Raw genomic sequence first — 23,149 nt, 5'->3', positions numbered from 1 at the left:
GGCCTGTTACGGTGGGGGCGAAGAACATATTGCACTGTTTGCAAAAGTAATAGTGTTCCTGTTGATATTGTAGGGCTGCGGCGTCGTCTTCTGGCTTGAATCGGGGGTGAATGGCGTCAAATTCTGTTCTCGATTCGATTTTGATGAACGTCTCGTTCACCTCGTTTGCCATAGTGTTTGGTCTAGGTGAACAGCCAAGACTATTTTAAACCGCGCTTTTATAAATAAATAAATTGAATTTGTAAACAATCACATTTTCCTAACCTACTTTTATTTTTTGACAGACCCCCGAGGCAATAAATACTGTCAAATATCAAATGTACATTGTTCCAGAATGACACTGACAATTAAAAAAATCAATAATTATGATGACGTAAAACCATAAGACATGTGCCATAGATAAGTTTACAGTTTACAAACAACTCCTCATTTTCATAATTAACTTATAAGGCAAGGGTTTGTTATCTGTTGTTGTTTTTAAAACAAATCACAGGGCAAACGTTATTGTTTTTGTATTACACACTGGATATGCAACACTTCTAAAGTAAAGAGAAGAAAAAAAATGTTCTTTTTTGTCAATTCTCAACTGAACCAACCTCCGGAAAGCAGCAGTAATTTTTGCAGTAATAAATGTTTACAGCACGTAAGTCTATTTATCCAATAACTTCAGTATAATTTAACAACCATTTCAGCTGAGTAATGAAGGAACATTGCAATGTGATTGTGGTGAAGAGGAATCTGAATTCGAATGGTCATGGCAGGACTTAAACTCTGCAAATGTGAGGATTTCAAAAGAGGGTCGCGAAGTTACGTTTCATCCGGTGTATAGTTCGGGTACTGCTGCTGTTAAAGGTCAGGTCCCCTTTCAGCAAAACTATCATTATTATTGGGAAATCAAGATTTTAACCAAGTTGTATGGTACTGATGTGGTAAGTGTTGATTGATAGGAGCAGTGTTGCTGAGTGTATCAAATGGGAGTTATAGATGATTGGAGTTGGGTCAGCCAAAGTGAATTTCAATGACTGGCAGTTAAAATTCTGTAGTTTACTGGGGAATAGCTCAGAATCATGGGGTTATTCTTATCATGGTAAAATTTATCACAACAAACTGAGAAGAAAGTATGGTAGACCTTTTGGGGTTGGAAGTATCATTGGAATTCACTTGGATATGTGTAATGGCACTCTAGAATATTTCTTAAACAGACAGTCTTTAGGTTGGTAACAAGTAGAAAGTAACAATTTCTGTTGGAGTAAAACACACTTTTAGGTATTGCTTTTACGGGTTTAAAAGGGTTGGAACTTTTTCCTATGGTTAGTTCCACCGCAGCTAGGTCTTCAGTCAGGATAACTTGTTGTCTGAGAAGGGACTTTTCAATGGAAGCAATGTGTCTAAGGGTTGTGATGCAACATCCAGTTTTGTATCAAAGTTACAAGGAAATTCCAGGTTTATCCAGGATATTTGAGAGGAGATACTTTTGGATGCAGCCTCAATTTAATACAAGTAGTAGAATGAGTGTTGTTGTTTGATTAAAAAACACTGTGGGGTGTTTCTAGTGTCAAATGAGAAGAAAAGACTGGCTGAGCTGGATGATGATGTCTTACTGTCTTTGATCAATGAGGGCAGTTTACGGCCTAAAAATAAGAAGCTAAGAATTCTGCAAGTGTTGTTCAAGGATGAATTGACTGATGATGGTAATATCAAGTGATATGCTAGGAAATATGTGTGTTGAATGGATAGTTTTAGAAGCTCCATCTACTTCTGGGAGTAGTTCTTCAGAAGCTCCAGATGATAGAGTGAGAAGGAAAGTCAGTTTACATGTTGGACACTACAATGACACAGACACAGACTCAGATGAAGAGACTTTGGGACTGTTGAACTGGTTGTGACTGGGCGTTGGCGTTTTATTTTTTTGTTGTTGTGTCATTGTTGGATTATGGGTGTTTTACAAATAAAATTAAATTAGGGTAAATTTTTTAAATTCAAATCAGAAAAAAAAAATTATTTTAAGGGCTTATAAATGTTGGAAGATATGAATGTAATAGTTTGTTTTATACTTGTCAATAGAGTTGTTTCAGAATCCCAATGAATCATGACAACAATGTAAAATGATAGACTATACAGATTCTGTTTCATATTTAATAATTATTGTATTTAACATATTTTGTTTTATTATACAAAGAATATGATGTTCATTTTTAATTTACTTATATGAACCTTAATATTATCAAAATATAAATGTACATCTTTGTGCTTTGATGTGATCAACGCAAAGTGACAAGAAAAGACGGGACTACAAACTACTCAGTATTTTTAAATATTTGGCATATAAATACAGTCTTTGGGGAATGTTTATGATACTGTACAGTCATGTTGCCATACTGATATATTAACATGGAAGTAGGTAATGTGTCAGTCAATATACCAGGAACTACCAGTCACTTGTGTAGTATTTGCGATTGATCAAGAAAAAGCAGCAAGCTGAAAGCTGCTTTTTTTTGACTGAATATTTTACATGGAAGTGAACAAGATTGTTTGAACTGTTTCTAGAGTATTTGTCACTTTTCCTATTTTTTATTGGATGGTTTGATGTGGAGAAAAAGCAATAAGCGCAAATACAACCGATTTTAATATCTAAAATAGAATTGTAAACGCATATAAATAAAACAATGCGAATAGCTGATTAGATGAGCATGAATCATTAGATGTCAACAATTGAGACAGAGTTATCTATTCCTTGGTGACAATTAAGTCATCAATTACTAAATCGAAAGAATCTTAATTTGCAGTTTTCGGTATATCAACCAACACACTTATCGCGCCTGGGCCACCCTGTATGTTCTTTAAATATTAGGTTAACTGGTTTCGATGACGACGTGGTCGTCGGATCAAGTAACCGCTTTCTCGTAGGTGGGCGGTGGCGATTGGTCGTCGTAAATCTGGATTTCTTCCAGATCCACTTGATGATTGGTTAAACGAATAGCTATATGATAGGGTGGGGGTGACATGTCCCTCAGATCTGATTCGTGTATGGACAGCTGGATGGTACGTTGCTGTTCTTGGTGGTCGGGTAGTTCTTCCATCTGTAACTAATTTTTTTTTTATTTAATTTGCTCAAAAAATTCACATTGTTTTCAAACAGTAACCATGACTGTGTGTGTAACTTTGTTACGTTACAAATTTTTGTATTGTTCACAATACAAGAATAATGCATTTAGTTTCCGAAATCCCAATGGTGAGGGTCGAATTTGAATTACGTGGTCTCAGATAAGCGGGTCAAGCAAGACTACTGCTTTTTACCGTCCCATCGCTGTAGACCAAAGGAAAGGTTCGGAAGAAGGAGCAATACTGGCTGTACCCCTTTCGGGAATTTGCCAGTGTTGCAACGGCGTCCCCTGTCCTGGGTGAGGGATTCCTCGTCAGCTGGTCATTCTGGTGGAAATCTTGAATATTTTTGGGTCATCAAATGAGTTAGTGGGCTAATCATTTAATTATCCAAAAATATTTGTGGGGAGTTTGGATCGGAGGTTGAATTCCGCACCTTATAGCCTGGCGGGGGGAAATCTGGGAGGTGTAGCCAGAGCCCGATTAGCAACGGAGTTAGCTGCGGGTTTTACCCAAGTTTTAAGAATAAATTTTTGCAGAATTTATTTTTTAGAATACTTTATTTTCTTGTAGACCATCGCGCACACAAAACTTCATCTATTATTTTGTAATTTTTTATATTTGTTTCTTTTCATATTTCATGCTTCTTGAAACTCACCTGATCATTACTGTGCTGATAATTTGGTTGAGTGACATTCACAGCATTTTGCCTTTCATCCAAGTACAAAATAATAATACCGCCCAAAAGCAGTACAATTAGAGCAACTGAGATAATCACCAAAGTTTCCACGCCCAATCTCCACAATTGCTATACAGAGGATAACTGATTAGGAAAACACTGGTTTTAACGCTCCCTTAGAGACTTACTCCTGTACTTAAGTAATTGGCCCCAAACATCACGCATACAGAGAAAACGGCAAAAGTCAACAAGGCAAATTTGAATTTCCGTATGTACGAGTCCAACTCGTTATTCTCCATGGTTTGGGGCGTCGTTGGATCGTTGATGGAGGCGTTGCTCGATCTTTCTCGCTCCGTTCTCGGCGCTCGGACATTTCCAAAACTGTAAATAACAAGCATATTTCCAGTATTTTGCTAGTTTTAATTCGGTTAGGGCAACTATACTTATTGTTGTAGTAAATGTGTGCGTTATTGTGAACGGGCGGCCTGTTGGGACGGGGTCCTGGTGAATTTCTACAGTAGCGCAGTCCATTATTGGAAACACTTTCGAGTGACTGGAAACGCCGAACTGGTGTTACCATCGGTTTCGGATAAAATCCCCTGGGACGGCTAGCTGAATACAAAAAAAAACATACATTATTCCCATTGTATTTATGTGTATTGTCTGGAAGTTTTGCTTCCGGTTAAGTGTAAAAACGGAGCCGTTGAGGATACGCCGAGGTTTCCGTACAATGAAACAAAACTCTCAAAACAAACAATAATGAAAGCGTTTGTGCAAATTCAGTCACATAATGTTAAATATGCAATAATATACAGAGTGTTTGTTAATCCTCTAACAGTGCATTTTAGAGATTACTGTTAATTGTTCCAATATCATGATTTTCAACTTGAGGGTTGATTTTTCTAGAAAACGATTGACTTATTTAGAGCTTACGACCAGAAATACCTTTTTTGTGTACCAAAACATTCGAGGTTTAAATGGGCGCCTCAAAACCGTACCTTTTCCAGTAGCGTAGAAGTAAGGCGGAAAAATCATTCACTACCCTTTCAAAACCTTTACCAATTATGACAAAAAATACACAAAACCAAAAGCTGTTTTCTGAAAGAAGATGGAGGTATTTGCAAAAAACGTTTTTTTTGTCAGTTTCAACACTCTGTATCTCTTCACTTTTTTTCTTTTTTTTTAATACAGATTTTTTTATTTACTAATAATGGTGGAACTGATGAGGTTCAAAAGTAAAATGCACTAAACTGAAATGAAGTTAAAGCTAAAAATTTTAATGTGTAAAGGGAACTTACAAACAAAAACTGGTTGCCAGATGTGTACTATTTTTTTTTTAACTAAAAAAGTTACCATTATATATTTACATATTCTTTGTAAACTCCAACATAGCATACACTAAATAACTAATAAAATTACTCACCCAAATAATTGGCAACAGCTTCGGGAGGAGGACGAACTAAACGACTCTGCCAATAATGCCCCTGCTGATTGCCTTTGTTTATCCAAAAATGCATTAGAGAACTGTTATCAAACGTGTACTGTAATATTCGAGCGGGGTGGCCTGATGACGTTATCGACGCTCGAAACGTCTGGCGCGTAAACCCTAAACATGATTTAGCGGAAACGCATCAAAACAATCGCGAAATTCATGGATGTTTATATTTTTAGAATATGGACCGATTTTCAATTAATTCGACCTGCAGCTTCAGTTTACACTGCGCAAATATCACCGAGGCGAAAAACGGGAAATGTCGAAAGGGCGTCGGGACGCGCATGCCGCTCCCCGTTCGGCGTCTATTGTAAAATGTACCACCATCCCCGTTCCATTTAGAAATAGTAACTTTATTTCAAGATTGTCATAAACAACGTATACAACAAAATGAAATTGCGTCAGCAAAAGAAAGACTACTTAGGTATATTATTATACTTATGATATAGTATACTCATTCAATACAGGAGAGTTCAAATTCTACATGTTTAGATGATAGGGTTCCAATTGGATTAATAACTTTTTTAGCTCCCTTTTAAATTTTTGGTTACTCACAATTGTTTTAATATCCATAGGTAACTTATTGAAGAGCTTTATACACATATAGTGGGGAGTTTTTTCTGTTATTTGCAGCCGGTGTGTTGGATACATAATTTGATGGGTTAATCTTGTATTATATTTGTAGACCGTCAGAGCGTATACCGTCATTAGTCCCATTGACCTGAAAGTGTTTCTACATGATTGCCGATAATCCATTTTTTTAATTATTCTCATAACTCGTTTTTGAGCAATAAAAATGTTCTGAACCCTACCATCTCGGCCCCAGAACATAATACCATACTTCAGTCTGGATTCAAAATTGGCGCTATACAGAATTTTTAGACATTGCTCACTTAGATATTTACCAGTGGATCGTATTCCGTAGCAGATAGTTCCCAAAGTTTTCAAGAGTTTATCCAAATGAAAAGACCAGTCAAGGTTCTCATCCAGATAAACCCCTAGGAACCTCGTGTTTTCAGATACTGTTATGTCTTTTCCGACAATCGGGAGTCCTTCTAGTTTACCAAAGTTTGATTGTTTTGTCCTGAACAGGACTAAATCAGTTTTCTCTGCGTACAAAATTAAGCCGTTATCAGCAAACCATGCTTCAATTTTAGACGTTAAATATTGACTATTGCTTACTAGGTTCAAACTATTTTTGTCACCAATCAACAAGTTGGTGTCATCGGCATAGTTAATAATAGTTTGCCATGGTTCATCTGCTACCGAATACAAGTCGTTTATGAAGATTACAAAGAGGATCGGCCCTATAATGCTACCTTGTGCTATTCCATAATCGTTTGAAAGAGTCCCTGACCTACTAGATTGACCATCTTTAGTGACAGCCATTATTTGCTGCCTGTTTTGCAAGTATGACCTTACCCACTCCAATGGTTGCCCCTTTTCCCATTTTATTTAATAAGATTTCGCGATGTAGACAGTCATAGGCCTTCGAAAGATCTAGGAATATTCCAAGTGCGGCCTCTCTATTTTCAAAGTGTTTAATGATTGATTGTATAAATTGATATAATGCCGTTTGTGTTGATTTTCCCTTTATAAATCCCTGCTGGTTTTTGTTAATTAGATTACAGTGGTTCATAAATTCTATAATTCTTTTACACACTGCCAGTTCAAAAAGTTTGGAAAATCCTGGCAGAAGGCTTATAACCACTAGCTATTCATTATTTCTGGATCACCCACAAGAGCAGTTTTTAGTTGATCTGGAAACACACCAGATTTAAAAGAATTGTTAATTATAAAACACAGTACATCTTTTAATTCGCATATGGAAAGTTTTATTAAGCTGGTTGGTAGTTCGTCAAACCCACTGCTGTGTTTATTCTTAATTTCGTGCGCTTATTTAAATGAACAACTCAAAGGTTTACTTTAATTAAGTTTATTTGAATGCACACACTATATTAAGTTAGGAAAAAATCCGTATTTAAGCTTATTTTAAATATTAATTACTCTGGACAACTTTTGCACTCTCTGCAGCAGCAAGTCACCCTGTTTAACCACAGAATTAAATTGGGCGTTCTTCAAATCAGGCCTGTTAGTCTCCACAATTCCACCCACTCTGTCAATTTTACAATGCAATCGACCAGTAGCAATGAAAGTAGATAATTCCCTAAAAAATATTGGTTGTAAAAACAAGGAGAAACACCTTGTACAGAGAGTGATTCAAATTTAGACTAGAACACCTGTATTATAAGTGGAGTGTCAAAACTGCCAATTTAAATCACCCTGTATTTGAATAACTTACTCATCAATAAAATCCATGGAGACTCCAAAAGCTTCAGACATATACTGCAATGTCAAACTCCTGTAAGACTCCAATAGTTGAGTGTAAGCCAAAATTTTCATCTCTCTAATGTAATATCTATAGTGAGGATTGAGGAAATAGTCTTTTCTCAGAATCTCCTCCACTTTAGCTGTGTAAAATTTGTAGTGTTAAAATTTATTACTATATACACTACAAAGAGTCCTAATAATAGACTTATAATTCAAGAAAGGGCTCATAAAAAGCAACAATTCAAGAAAATTTGGAAAGTATAAAATGTAATAAATAAATAAAAATAGTAAATATTTTGAGAAGTATAACTAAAGTGAACATACCCAAATTTGTGAAGAATTCAGCATACTGACAGTGATAGAGTGAGAACAGATAATCTTTCACAAAAGGCTCAGAATGCAAGACTTCCAAAATTTCTGAACCTTTCACCACCTAAAATCAATAATTAGCTGCTAAAACACTACAACACTTCAAACAAACCTTGTCCCTTAATTGGTTCCTGGGTAAACTGATAATTGAAGTGTACACAGTGTACCTAACAAAAGCCTTATAATCCATCAATTCATAGGAAGTAAAAGTGCTGACAGTGTCCAAGAAAAGGTTGGCAGCAGTTTTAAAGTCTCTGACCGACATACAGTAAGCACCTTGGTAAACTTTGAGGCGGTTACGCCTGTCCCAGTCTCCACCTTCCTCAATGAGACTAAAAAAACACTAAACTAGTCAGTCATTTGAATCAATTGGTTAGTCACTCACCTCTTGGCTTTTTCAATGTTCCTAGTAATCAAATCATGGTCCATAAAGAAAAGTCCAATTCGAATTAAGTGAAAAATAATATCCAAACGGTGCCCCAAAGAGACAGTTTTTTCATAGGTTTGTCTGAAAGTGCTGACTGCATTTTCTTTGTCTCCAATTCGGCTGTAGTACTCAGCTTTACGTAAGTAAGCCTCCCGTACTTCCATTTCGCCTAAATTTTTCTCAGCATCCTCAATAGCATCATTCAGTTTCTTGATTTCTTCCTCATTCTTTGTTTTGATGGTTTTCAAGAACTTTTCATCTTTTTTCCATCCAGCTTCTTGGCAAATCAGCTCGTACCATGGGGCCATATCTAAGTGCACAAAACTACTAATTAGAGGCTTGAATTGTTAACTTTTGTAGTAATTTACCGTCTTTTTTGATGGCCTCAGTGATCTTGGCGTGAACATTTTTGTCGTTTTGATATTCGGGCAGAGAGAGCAGAAATTTGAAGTGGGCCAATTCCAGATCGGGGTTCTTCTCCAAACCTTGATCTTCCAGGTTTTCGACAGGCATTTTTCAGTTAATTAAGCAGAAGAAACTAAAGTTTTGATGGTTCTTTTTGCAAGTAGTTGTGTGTGGTGATGACGGGCAAAATTTTTGTTCGTATTTTGACTTTTCAGTGACAGCGCGAGCACTGACCATCTGACTGACTAATGTCAACAGTCAAATTATGACGAATGACAGCAATCGCGATCGATTCGAGCAAGTAGAGTGAATGTGACGTCAGCAGACAATAACAAAAAAGTTAAAATGCTTTTATTTATTTAACATTCGACTGTTGGCTTCATGGAGCGCCAATTTAAAAGTGTATTCTGTATGTATCACTTTAAAATTTAAACTACTTTTCTCAAAAATCATGCCAACTATTAAATGACGTCACAGGCCACCGAAGAGGTTAGGTTATACAACAGTGTTGCCAGTTTTTATTCATTCTACTCATTTCTTTAAATTTCAGAGAAACACCAATGCACTTACTTTTTTATACATATATTTTAATTACTCTAGTAATTACTGGTACAAATGTCGTTGCAATGAGTTGAGTTTAAACATATATATTTCCTATATAACCACTCATATAGAATTACACTCACATTTTGGGGGGGATAATGCAGCGGGGCACAATACGCTAAGCCAACCACTTTTGACGTAAATACAAAAAAAACCACAAAATTATGACTACAAAAAATCAGTCCTAAACTGATCTATTTATATAATATCAATTTACCCAGTGAATTACACTTGATCCATGTCAATTTTAAAGCGCATCATCCCTTAAAAACAGTCATAAAATTATAGACACACATTATTGATCCCTATAGTATATACTGGTGTAGCATTTTTATTTACTATATACATGAACATATATATTAATACTTTTAGCGTAAAGTATAAGCGTATCCATACAAAAATGACTTACATATAAAACGTTCCAAAAAATGTTTTTTTTTTGTATTCCAATGCCATGTTAATCATACTAGTATTGTTATTTTATAATCGTACATTTAGTATTTCTGTAGTATGATGAGGTGTAATAGAAAGTTAATATGACAACAGCGTGTGTTCTTGACCAGTTTGTTAGCAAGTATACGCTGTTGCCAAATGTGTTTATATAATCAAGTCTTGGAATGTAGTAGAGGCACAACTAGAAGAAGGCAAGTTGATATGACCTAGGAGATTATAGACCATACTAGTGTTATTATAGCTAACAGTACCGAAAGGTGTCTTGTTAATAACAGACCTATGAAAATATACCATTAAAACTATCTGGCTGTTTGATCTGAAACTATTTTCGAATAAAATGAATGACGTTTAGCATTCGAATTATTGTGTTGCAGCAACTCTCTAATGCCTGTAATTATCATATGGCCAAAGTAAACAAATTCGATTTTTGAAAGTAATCAAGTCGGCGAATTCAGAGAGATATTTGACAACACCGCAGCAAAATTTTCGCCTTTTGTTAGGGTTTCTGTCTTTTTCTCGCACATGCATTTATCAATTTTCCTCTGTTGCATGGTTTTTCTTTTCCTACAATTAAATTTGTATTTCATCTGTTTTATGTAGAATTTGATTATAAATTCTAGGAAGAGTACCACAATCTCCAGTAGTTTCAGAGATACATAGCCGAGATCGTATATTAACAAAGCACCTTATTCTAAAAGTGGGTTTTACATCTAAACAGTCATGTTACGATATAATGGTCGCTTATACAAGATTCGCGTAGTTATTGGGGTTTCAGTCAGCTTTATGTTACTTACAAGTTGATTAAATCATTATAATCAAATCAATTTTTGAGAATATAATGTGGTTGAACATTATATGTTCAAAAGACTATTGGTCTTCCAACTTACGATTATAATATGTGGATTTACTTTATGATAAGCGTGTATTGAGGTTAACTAGTATATGTACAAAGTCCATCTGAAAACTCTAGCAGAAGATGATAGTTGTAACAGCCATCATCATTCACTTGTGTATTATTAATTGACAAATGTATATATTTTCATTAGGGTGTCAGCCAGACTATAACCGTCCGGTTAAGGTAAAATGACAATGAGCAATATGTAATAATAAATGACCCTAAAAACTACACACACTTGCTGTATCACATATTAAATTCCCTAAACGGTGACGTGTATAATAGTACTAAAGTACCTGGGGGCTAACGCACCTAGCTAATATCACTCGTGACGACGACACTTTCCGAAACTAACCCTCAGCTCTGTTCGTTGGCATCGTCGAAGAGATTGATCCCGACCGTGACACCGTTGACAACGTCGTGCACCTCGCACTTCTCGTCCGGCACTAAAATCTGGCACACGTGGCCATTCTCCAAGATCTGGGTCTTGTGCAGTTCGCATTCTTCGGGAGGGCCCAGCTCCCCCATGTCAGCCATGACCACGCCACCGTTCTTTTCGCAGAGGGCGTGATGTCAGGGATCCAACACGTCTCTTTCCGATATCTGTCATGTACGAAAAGTTACTTTCATTAAACCATCCGTGAGTAATGAGTAATTGGTTCAGTCCACCGTCGGACAGTACCAGTATATAGAGAAAAATCAAAGTAAAATAGAGTGACAAAAGTTCCATGGAGCGAGAAGATCTTTTTTGACGTCACGATGACGTAATTTGGAAAAACCATAAGTTGCCCAACTGTCAAATTACGTCATTGTGACGTCAAAAACGCTTTGCTCGTGAAAACGAATGTGGCCTTAAACAAATGTTTTGAATATAACGTTTGTTTCTTCATTTGTCAAATTAACAATATTTATGTTTCTCTGGGAACATGGAAGACCATAGTGGTATTCCTAAACCTTAATTTTCCTTTCTATTACATTAATACGTCATATTTTGACATGACGTTTGGCTGTCAGTTACAGCTCTGTTCTAAGTTTAGTTCAGACTGTGAAAATACAAGTGAAAAAAGTCACACTCTGGACTACGCTTAGCTTGGTTTAAAGTACGACGGTGCCAATGACGGTTAATGTTAGTTTATTTTTAAATATGACAGCTGTCAAATTCCTCTCCAGTCTTAAAATCCAGTAAAATGAGTATAAAACAATACCAAACGCATTTTCTAGCTTTATTAGTGGAATTTTGACAGTTATGACATATTTTTGTTCTGTTCTAAACCTGAAAACTGTCCAATTCAATCCCATAGAAGTACAAAACAATACGTGAATAGTAACAAAATCAGTTTGACTTTGGTTGAACGCCTTTTATATCTTCATCAGTGCATTTTTGACATTTGTTCATTTCTGACTTACTTTTTAGTCTATTTTTAAATATGAACCTTCAAAATCCTCTCCACAGTAAATCAGTATAAATAGTACCAAACGTATTTTATAGCTTTATAAGTAGAACTTTGAGAGCTATGACTTACAGTGCTTTCCTAAATCTGGAAACTGTCAAATTCAATGCCATGGAGGTACAAAACACCGAAACATAAATCAGTGTGACTCAATTTACTTTAATTTTTGCAATAGCTGTTGAATGGTTGCAGTGTTACTTACCACAGTCGTAGAAAAAGTATAGTATTCTGCACGCATGTAACGTGAGTTTACGTGAGTAACAGCTATTATTACATGCTCGTTAAATACTATTTTACACGGAATCACTTATTTTTACTAATAATTTGTTACCTCGACGAGTGGCCAATCGCTCTCCGGACTGGACGATCGGCCTCCAGGAGACGAGTTTTCCTCTTCTTCGCCGGAAGACATGTCCACCACTGCGATGCCGCTGTCGCGGGGATCCCGAGGCCCTCCACTTGGGGGGCCCCTGGACTGAGGTCAGGCCACCGCCCCCAATCCCGTGTCCGGGTCCGGAGACCAGCAATTGTCGGACAACCAGCACCCTATCACCACGGTCACCACTCCGATCAGCAGCGCCAAAATGATGTAAACCTCCGCGTTTCCTATTGTAAACCAAAAGAGTTTTACAACATGATGCATTATTTTGTTAAATTGAAGGTGATGTCTTGAAAATAAGGATTTTTTTTCAAGAAAATAAAGAAAATTTATTTATTTAATTTATAGAAAAGGTACATTTTTGTAGGGATGTCAAGTGTTTACCATTATAGTTAGTTTTAGTAGGATTGTATGTAGTTATTAAGAAAATTAACAGTATTACTTGATGAACTTCAAAGGAGGTGAAAAAGGTGGTACGTGGAGGTAGAAGGTGGGAAAAAAGGTTGTTTTTGTTTTTGGTTGTTGATTGTCAAGAGAGACTTTTAATGAGAGCTGGAAAGTCAGTTTTCTAAAAAATTCGAGCAAAAATCAGACTATTGAAGATCAGGGGATCTTAAAAAGCTGTTTCCTTCCGGAACGGAAGTTACTGAGTGTAATACCGAGTGCTACCAGCAATTGTACCGTCTAGTACACGTTATGACATGGAGCAGATTGCGATAGAGGACCTATTCCAGAAGTGGTTAAATCGGCAACCGAGGATGCCTCCCGGCTGTTACCGAGATACAGCCTTTGCAGTTAAAAATCCACCTCAACGGAAAAGAAGAAGATTGGTCAACTGACGGTTTATTTTGGACAATTTGGACTCTTTGAAGAAGAGTATTAGTTGTAAGTAGTTTGTAATTTTTGTATTAAAGACATTTGTAGTTTCAATGATATATTTAGAACCAGGATTTTTAGGTAGAAAGTAAGTTAGATAGGTTTAGTTATTTACCTTAAAAATAACTTGACATCCCTATAATAGAATTTATATTCAAGCTTATTTATTTAAATTTTCTTTATTTACTAGAATATTAGAATGAATGGTCAGGGTGAATCTGATGCCAGTTATGACGATATTATCATGCAACTAGGAGGTTAGGGAGATTTGAGTAAATCTCATCTTCAGGATGATAATAATCATAATAATCATGACAGTGACTTATTAAATCCCTCCAGAAGAGTGGATTTTCAAACAAATTTTCCAGCAAATTTCTCACTGTTAAGGTGCGGGCTTTCAAATTACTGAATTGGTCGATAATTGCCTCGCAAGGTGATTAACGCCACCAAAAATTAACCATTATACGAAACGATCTTCTTTTCTTTCTGTGACACTTTTGTTCGGGTTCGGCGTTCTTTTCACAAAAAAGCTATTTTACTCTCGAGTTTTGCGGCACGAATTCGCGAGGAAAACTGGATTTTAATGGTATTTTTGCGTTTTGAAGCCGTCGGACCGCTCCTATAGTTTTATAAAAATATCATTGTTCACTAAAAATTGCGGCGTTCTTCTTTTAAGATAAAAAGAAATTAATTAAATTTAATGACGGAAGTACTTTTTTAAGCAGTTTCTTGTAATGACGACAATGGTTATCCTTAAACTAGCCGGATAAATCTAGTTCAGTCCCAAAATGAAAGCAAATAAAGGTAATATGCCAACAAATGAGATTGTTAAGTACAGTTAACTGTCCTAATTGGATGGAAATTCAATGTTTCCATGAGTGAGTACATTTGTCAGTAAAAAACGGTTCTCATTGGTGGAACTAGAAAAGTTTTCTATAAATTTGAATGCTTGTTAGTGCAATGAAGGAAATAATATTAGTATATTACGTTATTAGGCGTAGAAAGAGGCGATTATTGTGCTGAGCTCGGAATTGTCCTGACAATTGAGCGAAGCACAATAATCGCTTTCTACGTCCGTGTAATGTATACTATTTTTTTTTCAAGCGGCATGTATACAGGGTGTATGGATGTTTTGACTGGAAAACCCAATTTGTTGGCTAGTTAGGATAATACTAGCATACATAATTTGGTCAATCATTTTAACACAATCTTATAAATTCAACTTTTTCATTAGGCATAATAAACCACTGATAATTCATGTTTGTTTGCTTTATTTCTTGCATTACCAACTTTTTATATTCACAACCCAATTAACATAAATTAAAATATCAATTAATAGAAAAATGTAACTAATAATCTACACATTTTCTTTGTCGGTATTCGAACTATGAACCGTCAGTTTAAATGAGCAATTTTTAAATTTACAATTCTGCCATAAATGAAATTCCTGTCCCTTTACTTCATGGTCTACATTTAAAGTAGGTAGGTTGTTGTTGTGGGTTTGTTGAAATTACTGGTTCTCTGATATCATCTGTGGTATTGTTCTCCATTGGTATTAAATTACAATCATTTACATCCAGAATTTTCATTGCTGTGTCATTTTTATTTCTTAAAGAATCGTCAATGTAGCCTTCTGCTATAGTTGTAAACCTCCAACCACCGTGTCTTTTCAATGAGCAAATGTCTCCACCATTATCTACAAGAAGAGTTGCAGAGGTTCGGCGAAGGCAGTGACCAGTATATTCTTTGACATCAGCCAATTTCAAAAACAACGCTATTTCCTTGGGAATACTTGAGATTTTGTGAATACTCATTACAACTCTGTGGCAAACTCCATTTTGATATTTAATGAAAAAACGATCTGTATCAATAACATCTGGACGAAGAGACAAGTATTTTTTCCAAATATTTATGTAAAATTCTCCAACAATTGTAAATGTTGGAATTTTATCCAGAATTAATTTTTCCATGTATTCAATATCTTGAATTCTCAAGTCTACCAGTTCATTACATCGACGTGCCCCTGATATGCCGTATATTAAAACAACCTAAAAATGTTGAATATAGGTATTAAAAAAATCATAAATTCATTTTTGTTTTGGATCTTACCTTCATGGCTAAATACTTTTTGTCAGGGGCTTCTGTTAAAAAAGTTTCTACTTGGTTCTTGGTGAAAGTTTTAGACTTTTTAGGTGCATAGTTTTCACTTTTTCGCTTTAAAAATGCTTGCACTTTTTTATACGATAGAATATTTATACTTGTAACGAAGTTACGAATATTTTTCTGTTTGGTTTATTAAGCCGTCCGTTAGTACCGTTTGATTTGCGGCGATATGCAGATAAGGGATCTATTAATAGAAGCCGTTTAGTAAAGTGACCAGTGTTAGTACGTTGCCAAAATACGATAAGCCGTATTATTAAGTTATTATATTTTCTTAGGATTGGCCAGTCCGATTTTTACCATTCTTGTTGGAAACCATTGGTAGAATTACAGGGTTTACAACAACGCTGCAGTTTGTAAGCGCGCAATAGGAATTTAATGGTTTACGGCTTTCCTTGTAATTATAATTCGCGAGTTGACGTAGCCGGCTAGGTTGGCCGAAGCGTACCGTTTTCCTGCAGTACTGCGTTTCAGTACGCGTCACTCGAGTAGGGCCGTGTTTCCCACTACCCGAAAGTGGGGAATCGGACTGTCTATAAAACTGGCGTGCGCCGCCAGTTCGTTCTCTGTTGAGATCACTAGCTCCCCCGAGCAACATCTCAACCTCCCAGCAGCACCGCCGCAACACAGTAAGTATACCTGTTTAGTGGTTAGCTCTCCTAGTGCACTGTGTACCTGTTATTTGAACACCGAGGCTCGCTAGACCGGGTGTTCGTTCCCTGTTTACTCCAACCCTGTACCGCCGTTTGTTGTAGCGTCGTGGCTCGCTAGACCGGGCGCTGCTGTAACGTTCACGTCACCTGTTTTCATTGCAAACGCTACATGGTTCGCTAGACCGGGCGTTTGCACCGTTAGTCCCAGTCCGGCCATTTTTCCGGCCCTTTTACTTCAGTAGCATCGTGGCTCGCTAGACCGGGTGCTACGCCATATATCCGGCACTGTAGGCTTCTATACAAACACTACATGGTTCGCTAGACCGGGTGTTTGTATACTTTTCCCCGATAGGCCAATTTCCGGCCCTAGTTCACTCTGTAGCGTCGAGGTTCGCTAGACCGGGCGCTACACGATAGTTCCACCTTCAACACAAACGCTACATGGTTCGCTAGACCGGGCGTTTGTGTCATTTAGTAGTCCGGCCGCACTTCCTGGCCCTGTCTTTTGTTGACTACGCTACATGGTTCGCTAGACCGGGCGTAGGAGGCAAGTTTCTAGATCCCGTTGCCAACAAGAACCACTACAAGGCTCGTAAAGACCGGGTGGTTCAGTAATACCCTGTTACAACTCTTTTACCGACCCGTGACACCGTAACTTTATTTGCACTAGGACGGTTAATTGCTTAGTTGTAAACGTAGACCTGCATTGACCCTGTAATTAACTTTGATTCATTTTGTACCTGTAACATTCATTGCACTGCGTGGCTTTTTAACTTTCTGCATTATACCGTTGACCTGTTTTGCATCGCATCCGACCCGTACCGTAACTAAGTTGCACACTCTCACTCTCGTTCTTGTTTAATTAAGGGGAGGGGGGATTTAAGATACGCTTGTTTGCATAAGTATTTGCTTTAGTTAAGTTTGCTGGCATTTTAAGTGAATCACAGAGAATAAACGTTAGTTGATTGGTACTTTTGGCTTTTATTTGCGTTCTCACGAACTGAACCACTGTTACCACAGATTGTCGGGAACCTTGTCTCCAGCTGTTTAAAAGCTACCAAGGCATACGAATTGTGTTTCCTGGTTCACATTTCGAAAACTCTAAATACTTTCTTAAAACCAGGTGGCGCCCGAGGCAATTCTCATTAACTTTTGTTCTAGAACATACTTTAATTCGAACTCCCGAATAAATAGCGTCACATACTGTCTTTAATATTTAGCTCAGCTTTAAGCATATTGCGTCCACATTGTCGAACTCTTCAATGATTTACTTAAATAAATCATACCTATTAGTACAAGGTGTTTGAATTTTGAATTAGTGTGCCATGGACATCACGATTTTTGACAGATGACACAGTGAAAGCGTAATAAGGTAAACATAGGATGTGTATCGTTTCCTAGCCAGGTTAACCGATTAATTCGGACTGGTAAATATACATATATAACGGTTACTGGAAAAATATCAAAAGCAAATGGCCGATAACATTTTTGAAAGCCTATTTTCAAGAACCGCGTTCCGTCTAAATTCGGAGCGCGTAACCGTAATCGACAGATGACGCTAGACAGCCATGATACGCCCTCTGTTAGATAACTTTGGAAATATAGCTTCGTGTTGTTATCGTGTTGTGTCAATCAGTTTTTGTCTTTTTGTGTCAGTCCGTTTGTTGATTTTGAATTTGATTACAAATTTAGCCCTGACACCTTCAGGAAAACTGTATTTCAGAATAAGAACATGAAAGGATTGTATTGCAGAGCCAAGCCAATCAAAGCAAAGTAAGTGTTGCATGAATTTCATCTGCTTTTTTCTAAATCCAACGCTTTTAGTCTGGATCAAGTTCTGGACATTATTTTTTTACCTCCTAGGATATGAAATAGCCTTTCTACGCCGGCAGTACAGGTACACAATAAACTTATTTTAGACCGCTTGAAAAAAAAAATGTTTTGAGAATGCAATTGGTCAGAAATGTCTCTTTCAAACCTTTAATAAAACTCTCCAATTCCAAGGGTCTCCCTTTTACTGCTTGACGAAATGGCAGTAGGAAATATTTAAAAAGCACATCCTTTTATTGTCTTAGAGAGGTACACTAGGTGAATAATTGAACCATTCCAGCTGCAACCGCTTCGGACTTTTACCGTTGTCGCCGCATTTAATATAAAGCAACCCCCCAAAAACCGTGAATAGGTGCGGGTTTACACCCACTGTGGATGTTTCAGTTTAAAGACGCGACGTAAACGAACTCACACGGGACGTTTCCTGGGAGGATTTTCATGCAACGTTTACGTGCACATAATATTTCTCTGAAAGTGTCTCGCTTAATAATAGAAAAGAGTAGCGCCTACATTTGTAATTTAATATTTTATAAGGTCGCATCCCTGCTCGATTTTTGTTTCGTCCCTAGGTCCTTTGAGGACTACGCGAAATGGACTGTATATAAAATGTTTCGGGTCCAGTCCGGTTCTGAACATGTCCTTTGGGGACCTATTTAAACGAGAAGACAAGATGTCAAGAAAATATTAATAGGTATAGTCTTGTAATAATATGTTATTCAACGAGCATGCAATGATAGCTATTACTCACGAAAATGAAGATACTTTGTTATGGTAAAGTAAATCTTTAGGTACCAGTAAAATTTGAGCGGTAATTTCCCAGTAAATTATTGGTAAATTAACAAGTACTCTGTTTCGGGCAATTCATTTTGACACCGCTTTTCTCCCTGACTGTACCAAATTTTGTAGTGTTTTTCAGGTTATTGGATAGGAAATTAAATGATAATTCCCAAATGTGCTTGAAACAGTAATTTTCTTACAACAATTTGGCTTTACAGACTGACTGTCCTTTCAAACTGTGTTTCTGGCAGTTCAAACTTTAACACCGCTTTTCTCCCTGACTGTACCAAATTTCGTAGTATTTTTCAGGATATTGGATAGGAAATTAAATGAGAATTTCAAAAATGAGCCTAAAACAGTAATTTTCTTACTCCAATTTGGTTTTACAGACTGACTGTCCTTTTAAACTGTGTTTCTGGCCGTTCAAATTTCAACACCGCTTTTCTCCCTGACTGTACCAAATTTTCAACTGTTTTTTTCGGTTATTGGATCTGAATTTTAATTAGGATTTCAAAAATGGGCTTAAAACAGTTATTTTCTTACTCCAATTTGGTTTTACAGACTGTCTGTCCTTTTAAACTGTGTTTCTGGCAGTTCAAACTTCAACACCGCTTTTCTGTCTGACTATACCAAATTTTGTAGTGTTTTTCAGGTTATTGGATAGGAAATTAAATGATAATTCCCAAATGTGCTTAAAACAGTAATTTTCTTACAACAATTTGGCTTTACAGACTGACTGTCCTTTCAAACTGTGTTTCTGGCAGTTCAAACTTTAACACCGCTTTTCTCCCTGACTGTACCAAATTTCGTAGTATTTTTCAGGATATTGGATAGGAAATTAAATGAGAATTTCAAAAATGAGCCTAAAACAGTAATTTTCTTACTCCAATTTGGTTTTACAGACTGACTGTTCTTTCAAACTGTGTTTTTGGCAAGTCAAACTTGTACACCGCTTTTTTCCCTGACTGTACCAAATTTTGTAGTATTTTTCAGGTTATTGGATAGGAAATTAAATGGGAATTCCAGAAATGTGCTTAAAACAGTAATTTTCTTACTCCAATTTGATTTTACAGACTGACTGTCCTTTTAAACTGTTTTTCTGGCAGTTCAAACTTCAAAACCGCTTTTCTCCCTGACTGTACCAAATTTTGTAGTGTTTTTCAGGTTATTGGATAGGAAATTAAATTATAATTTCGAAAATGTGCCTAAAACAGTAATTTTCTTACTCCAATTTGGTTTTACAGACTGACTATCTTTTCAAACTGTGTTTCTGGCAGTTCAAACTTCTACACCGCTTTTCTCCCTGACTGTACCAAATTTTCAACTGTTTTTTTCTATTATTGGGTCTGAATTTTAATTATGATTTCAAAAATGGGCTTAAAACAGTTATTTTCTCACTTCAAGTAGGTTTGACAAACAATTTTGTCTCTCTGCAAAACTGTGCCAAAAGTTGAAAAAAATTGGGGCATAGAGAAGATTTCTTGCAGTATTCGACAAAAAACGTGTTTCTGAGATTTATGACAGTTGTCACGTGACTGCCTAGCTAAATTATCCTCTAATAACCACGTGATATGTCACTAATGTCAAAACTGTAAAAATTTGCAAAAATTTCATAGTTTAACATAATTTTCAAAACCAGACGTGTTTATGAGATTTATGAAAATTACTTTGACAATTGCCAGTTTGTAAATGTAAATTTCCAAATTAGTCTGTGTCTGTGTACACGAAATAGCAAAAGTGCGGGGTTTAAAATTTATGTAAAAATCAGACTTTAATGATACAGAAACACGTCTGGCAACGCTGTGCATTTCACGTCAATGACGTCTTATTAGTGCCACTTACTGTCACAAATTATTATAGAGTGTTTTACTGGGCGTATCTGAAATTGCCGTCAACTTAACCAAGGCTGTAAAATACGTCATCGCTCTTGTTTAGGTCACCCTCAGTGCAACTCCCAGTCTAGAATAAGTCTGCATGTGTGGAAATCTCAGAACATTATTGGTCAAAAAAAGCAGCCGATCTGATTTCTGACCAATCACAAAATACGTTTGGGACTTTTTCGTATCTATGTACCCTTAAGCTGTTTACTAATCGCAGAAATTTAACATTGCACTAAACATGGATATCTTTTTAATAGTCTTTCGTGTAATTTTTTTCCGTTATCGGTTCCAGCGGTGATAAATCTCTTGACATATGTTCCCGACGTATGATGCCTCCCGGAGGCGGCAACGGGATAAATCGGGATAATTTATGGTCGCATAACTAGGGATTGCCATTTCCCACATGAAAAGTGTCGCGTAAATTTCGAAGTGGATTTTGATATTTATGTATAACCCAGCTTGGTTATTTATTTCAGTTATTGACACCCTAAGAAAGTGTATAAGAGGATCATATTTGAATATTTTCTCTGAAGCTGTTAATATTCATTGAGTTTCTCTACATACCCAGTTGTTTTCTGATGCCGTTCCCCATTTTGCTTCTCCACAAGCTGTTGATCAAGGTGGGATCCGCTCTTCTCCATTCTCTCCAGCCGCTCGTCCGTCTGATCCCCCCTATTCCCCCTCCGTGTAAACTGGGTACTGGCGATGGGGTACTGATTTGCGGTGGTTGAGCTTGGTTGGGTTGAGCCGTGGTCCCTTGAGTAACACCTGAGAAGTTTCCAAAGCAAGACAATTATTTTTAATGCACAGAACGAGAGAAACGTCACGTGATAAACAAGAACAGAGTATACCTAATAATTTGAGTAGGGCCAGCACTACTGCCAACAACATAAGCCAGCCCATCCCTGCACGTCAACGTGACACTGTTCTCCACCATGAAAGAGGCGGTTTGCTGTACATTCGCTAGCTGGATTTTCTGGAATGGTTTGGCGCCGGGTTTTGCCGATTTTCTGGACTTTTTCCAGATGTTTACGGCCTGGATATTGTTCGGAAATCGGTTTGCTTGGATTGGCAAATCTGAAATTATTCAATATTCTTAAACTGGTAAAGTTAATGATGATGATTAATTCCATGAACCTTATTAATCGTGGCTAAAGCAGAAGAAATATTAGTCATTATCACGTGGGTCAAAAATTCAAACTTTTCTGTTTTTGGAACATTACTGAATCAGTTCCATTCCATCAATCAGAAAGAACGTTTTGATGACGTAATTGATTCGACTGTGGTTTTAACAAATTACATGATTGAAACAAACTGGGCCAGAAGTTGTCACGTGACGACTTTATTATGACGTAAGACTATATTATGACAATTAGAGAGAGATATGGACTCTCTTCCTACCAAAGTTAAGATACAATCGACTGATATCGGCTTTGATCGTTGAATGTCAGGAGTTTGATTGGTTGGTCATTCAGATTGTTGAAGAACGTTGCCATATATCAGAGCACATAAAATATTTGTTTTAAAACATCAGTTTAAAGTTAATGATAGACTACGTTTATTTTGAGCAAATTGAATCCGATCAAGTAATCCGCCATAAAATCCTCGATGTAAACAACGGAGATTAACGATTTGGATTGACTAGTTGATCCTAAATATTAACAGGATTTAGTAATCGGATTAAGATTACACGATATAAACGTAGTCATAGTTCATAAGGATTGATATCTTCCAAAGATTAAAACACTTTGACTGTGTTGTTGTTTACCGAAGTAAACAATGATGGGATTTTTTGGACAACCATTCTGTAACTCATTTGAAAAATGTTATTAGTCGCGAATGAATGTTTTATATAAATTTTTATGAGTGAAAATACGCAACTTATTAATTTTATGACAGCTGCGACGTTGCCATTTATACACCACAGCTTTTCCGAAAAAATTATGTCATTGTTTTGAAGTGAACTGTTTGGGACTGGAAACTGGAAGCGTCATCATTATCGAGAATAACGATAAATAGTTTTGTATTGTATGTTTTACTATTCTTTCCATTGTCATTAAGTAATAATTTGTGTTTTTTTTTCTAACATATTTTTTACACACAAAGTGGTTTGACGTTTAAACTTGACGATTTTCCAGTAAATTCAGTTTGGTAGTTTATGTTTATTCAAACTGCTACTCATTATAGACTATTGTCTACAGGGTGGTCCAGTTTTAAGTGTCAAAATTCACCATTCAATTGACAATCCAAAAATAAGTTGACTTGCATTATGTAATTTTTCTGACAAACGTTTCCTAAGATACAGCCCACCAAATTTCAATTTAAAAAATCGTTTTATAGTGTAAAACTGAACATTCAAGACTTGTGAGAGTCCAAATTTGTACTGA

At 36.5% G+C, this 23,149-nt stretch overlaps 4 protein-coding genes and 1 long non-coding RNA gene across 8 annotated transcripts in view; 2 read left to right on the top strand and 3 right to left on the bottom strand.

The window, feature by feature from the left end:
* Positions 1-282: 282 nt before the first annotated feature.
* On the top strand, positions 283-2,186 carry LOC145737578 (SPRY domain-containing SOCS box protein 3). The gene is made up of 6 exons (XM_081992306.1): positions 283-643; positions 693-929; positions 985-1,213; positions 1,267-1,500; positions 1,554-1,691; positions 1,744-2,186. Exons 1-6 carry the CDS (start codon positions 563-565, stop codon positions 1,884-1,886), a joined length of 1,062 nt encoding a protein of 353 aa, XP_081848432.1. The 5' UTR covers positions 283-562; the 3' UTR covers positions 1,887-2,186.
* On the bottom strand, positions 2,119-5,620 carry LOC145737709 (uncharacterized). Of its 3 annotated transcripts, none has more exons than XM_081992532.1 (5): positions 5,205-5,620; positions 4,225-4,393; positions 3,970-4,162; positions 3,761-3,910; positions 2,119-3,080 (listed from the first exon to the last, which is right to left on the bottom strand). In XM_081992532.1, exons 1-5 carry the CDS (start codon positions 5,296-5,298, stop codon positions 2,886-2,888), a joined length of 801 nt encoding a protein of 266 aa, XP_081848658.1. In that variant the 5' UTR covers positions 5,299-5,620; the 3' UTR covers positions 2,119-2,885. The 3 variants fall into 3 exon arrangements, with proteins under 3 accessions (XP_081848658.1, XP_081848649.1, XP_081848665.1); XM_081992523.1 differs by having other exon boundaries at positions 2,119-3,086; positions 5,205-5,599; XM_081992539.1 differs by lacking the exon at positions 5,205-5,620 and adding an exon at positions 4,780-4,916 and having other exon boundaries at positions 2,119-3,086.
* Positions 5,621-7,193: 1,573 nt separating this feature from the next.
* On the bottom strand, positions 7,194-9,016 carry Rpn7 (regulatory particle non-ATPase 7). Its single transcript, XM_081992241.1, has 6 exons — positions 8,769-9,016; positions 8,359-8,710; positions 8,086-8,305; positions 7,929-8,037; positions 7,576-7,744; positions 7,194-7,440 (listed from the first exon to the last, which is right to left on the bottom strand). Exons 1-6 carry the CDS (start codon positions 8,911-8,913, stop codon positions 7,266-7,268), a joined length of 1,170 nt encoding a protein of 389 aa, XP_081848367.1. The 5' UTR covers positions 8,914-9,016; the 3' UTR covers positions 7,194-7,265.
* Positions 9,017-9,371: 355 nt separating this feature from the next.
* Positions 9,372-23,149, bottom strand: part of LOC145737765 (uncharacterized) — a 50,888-nt gene continuing 37,110 nt past the window's right edge. The window contains exons 2-5 of one of the 2 annotated variants that reach the window (XM_081992588.1): positions 21,614-21,839; positions 21,327-21,530; positions 12,539-12,813; positions 9,372-11,359 (exon numbers count right to left, since the gene is read on the bottom strand). In XM_081992588.1, the coding sequence (XP_081848714.1) occupies positions 11,286-11,359; positions 12,539-12,813; positions 21,327-21,530; positions 21,614-21,699 (639 nt within the window). In that variant the 5' untranslated portion in view covers positions 21,700-21,839 and the 3' untranslated portion in view covers positions 9,372-11,285. Of the gene's footprint in view, positions 11,360-12,538; positions 12,814-21,326; positions 21,531-21,613; positions 21,840-23,149 lie in introns of those variants that run through there. The other variant, XM_081992596.1, reaches the window with a different exon arrangement.
* LOC145738035 (uncharacterized) lies at positions 15,783-17,246 on the top strand. Its single transcript, XR_014180567.1, has 2 exons — positions 15,783-15,843; positions 15,901-17,246. It is a non-coding gene; the product is annotated as an uncharacterized LOC145738035 (long non-coding RNA).

This window comes from Ips typographus, linkage group LG1, assembly GCF_016097725.1.
Source record: "Ips typographus isolate SLU linkage group LG1, UJ_Ityp_2.0, whole genome shotgun sequence".
Lineage (NCBI taxonomy): Eukaryota > Metazoa > Arthropoda > Insecta > Coleoptera > Curculionidae > Ips > Ips typographus.
The sequence above is the reverse complement of the archived record's forward strand: the minus strand, read 5'-3'. Positions and strand labels throughout refer to the sequence as shown.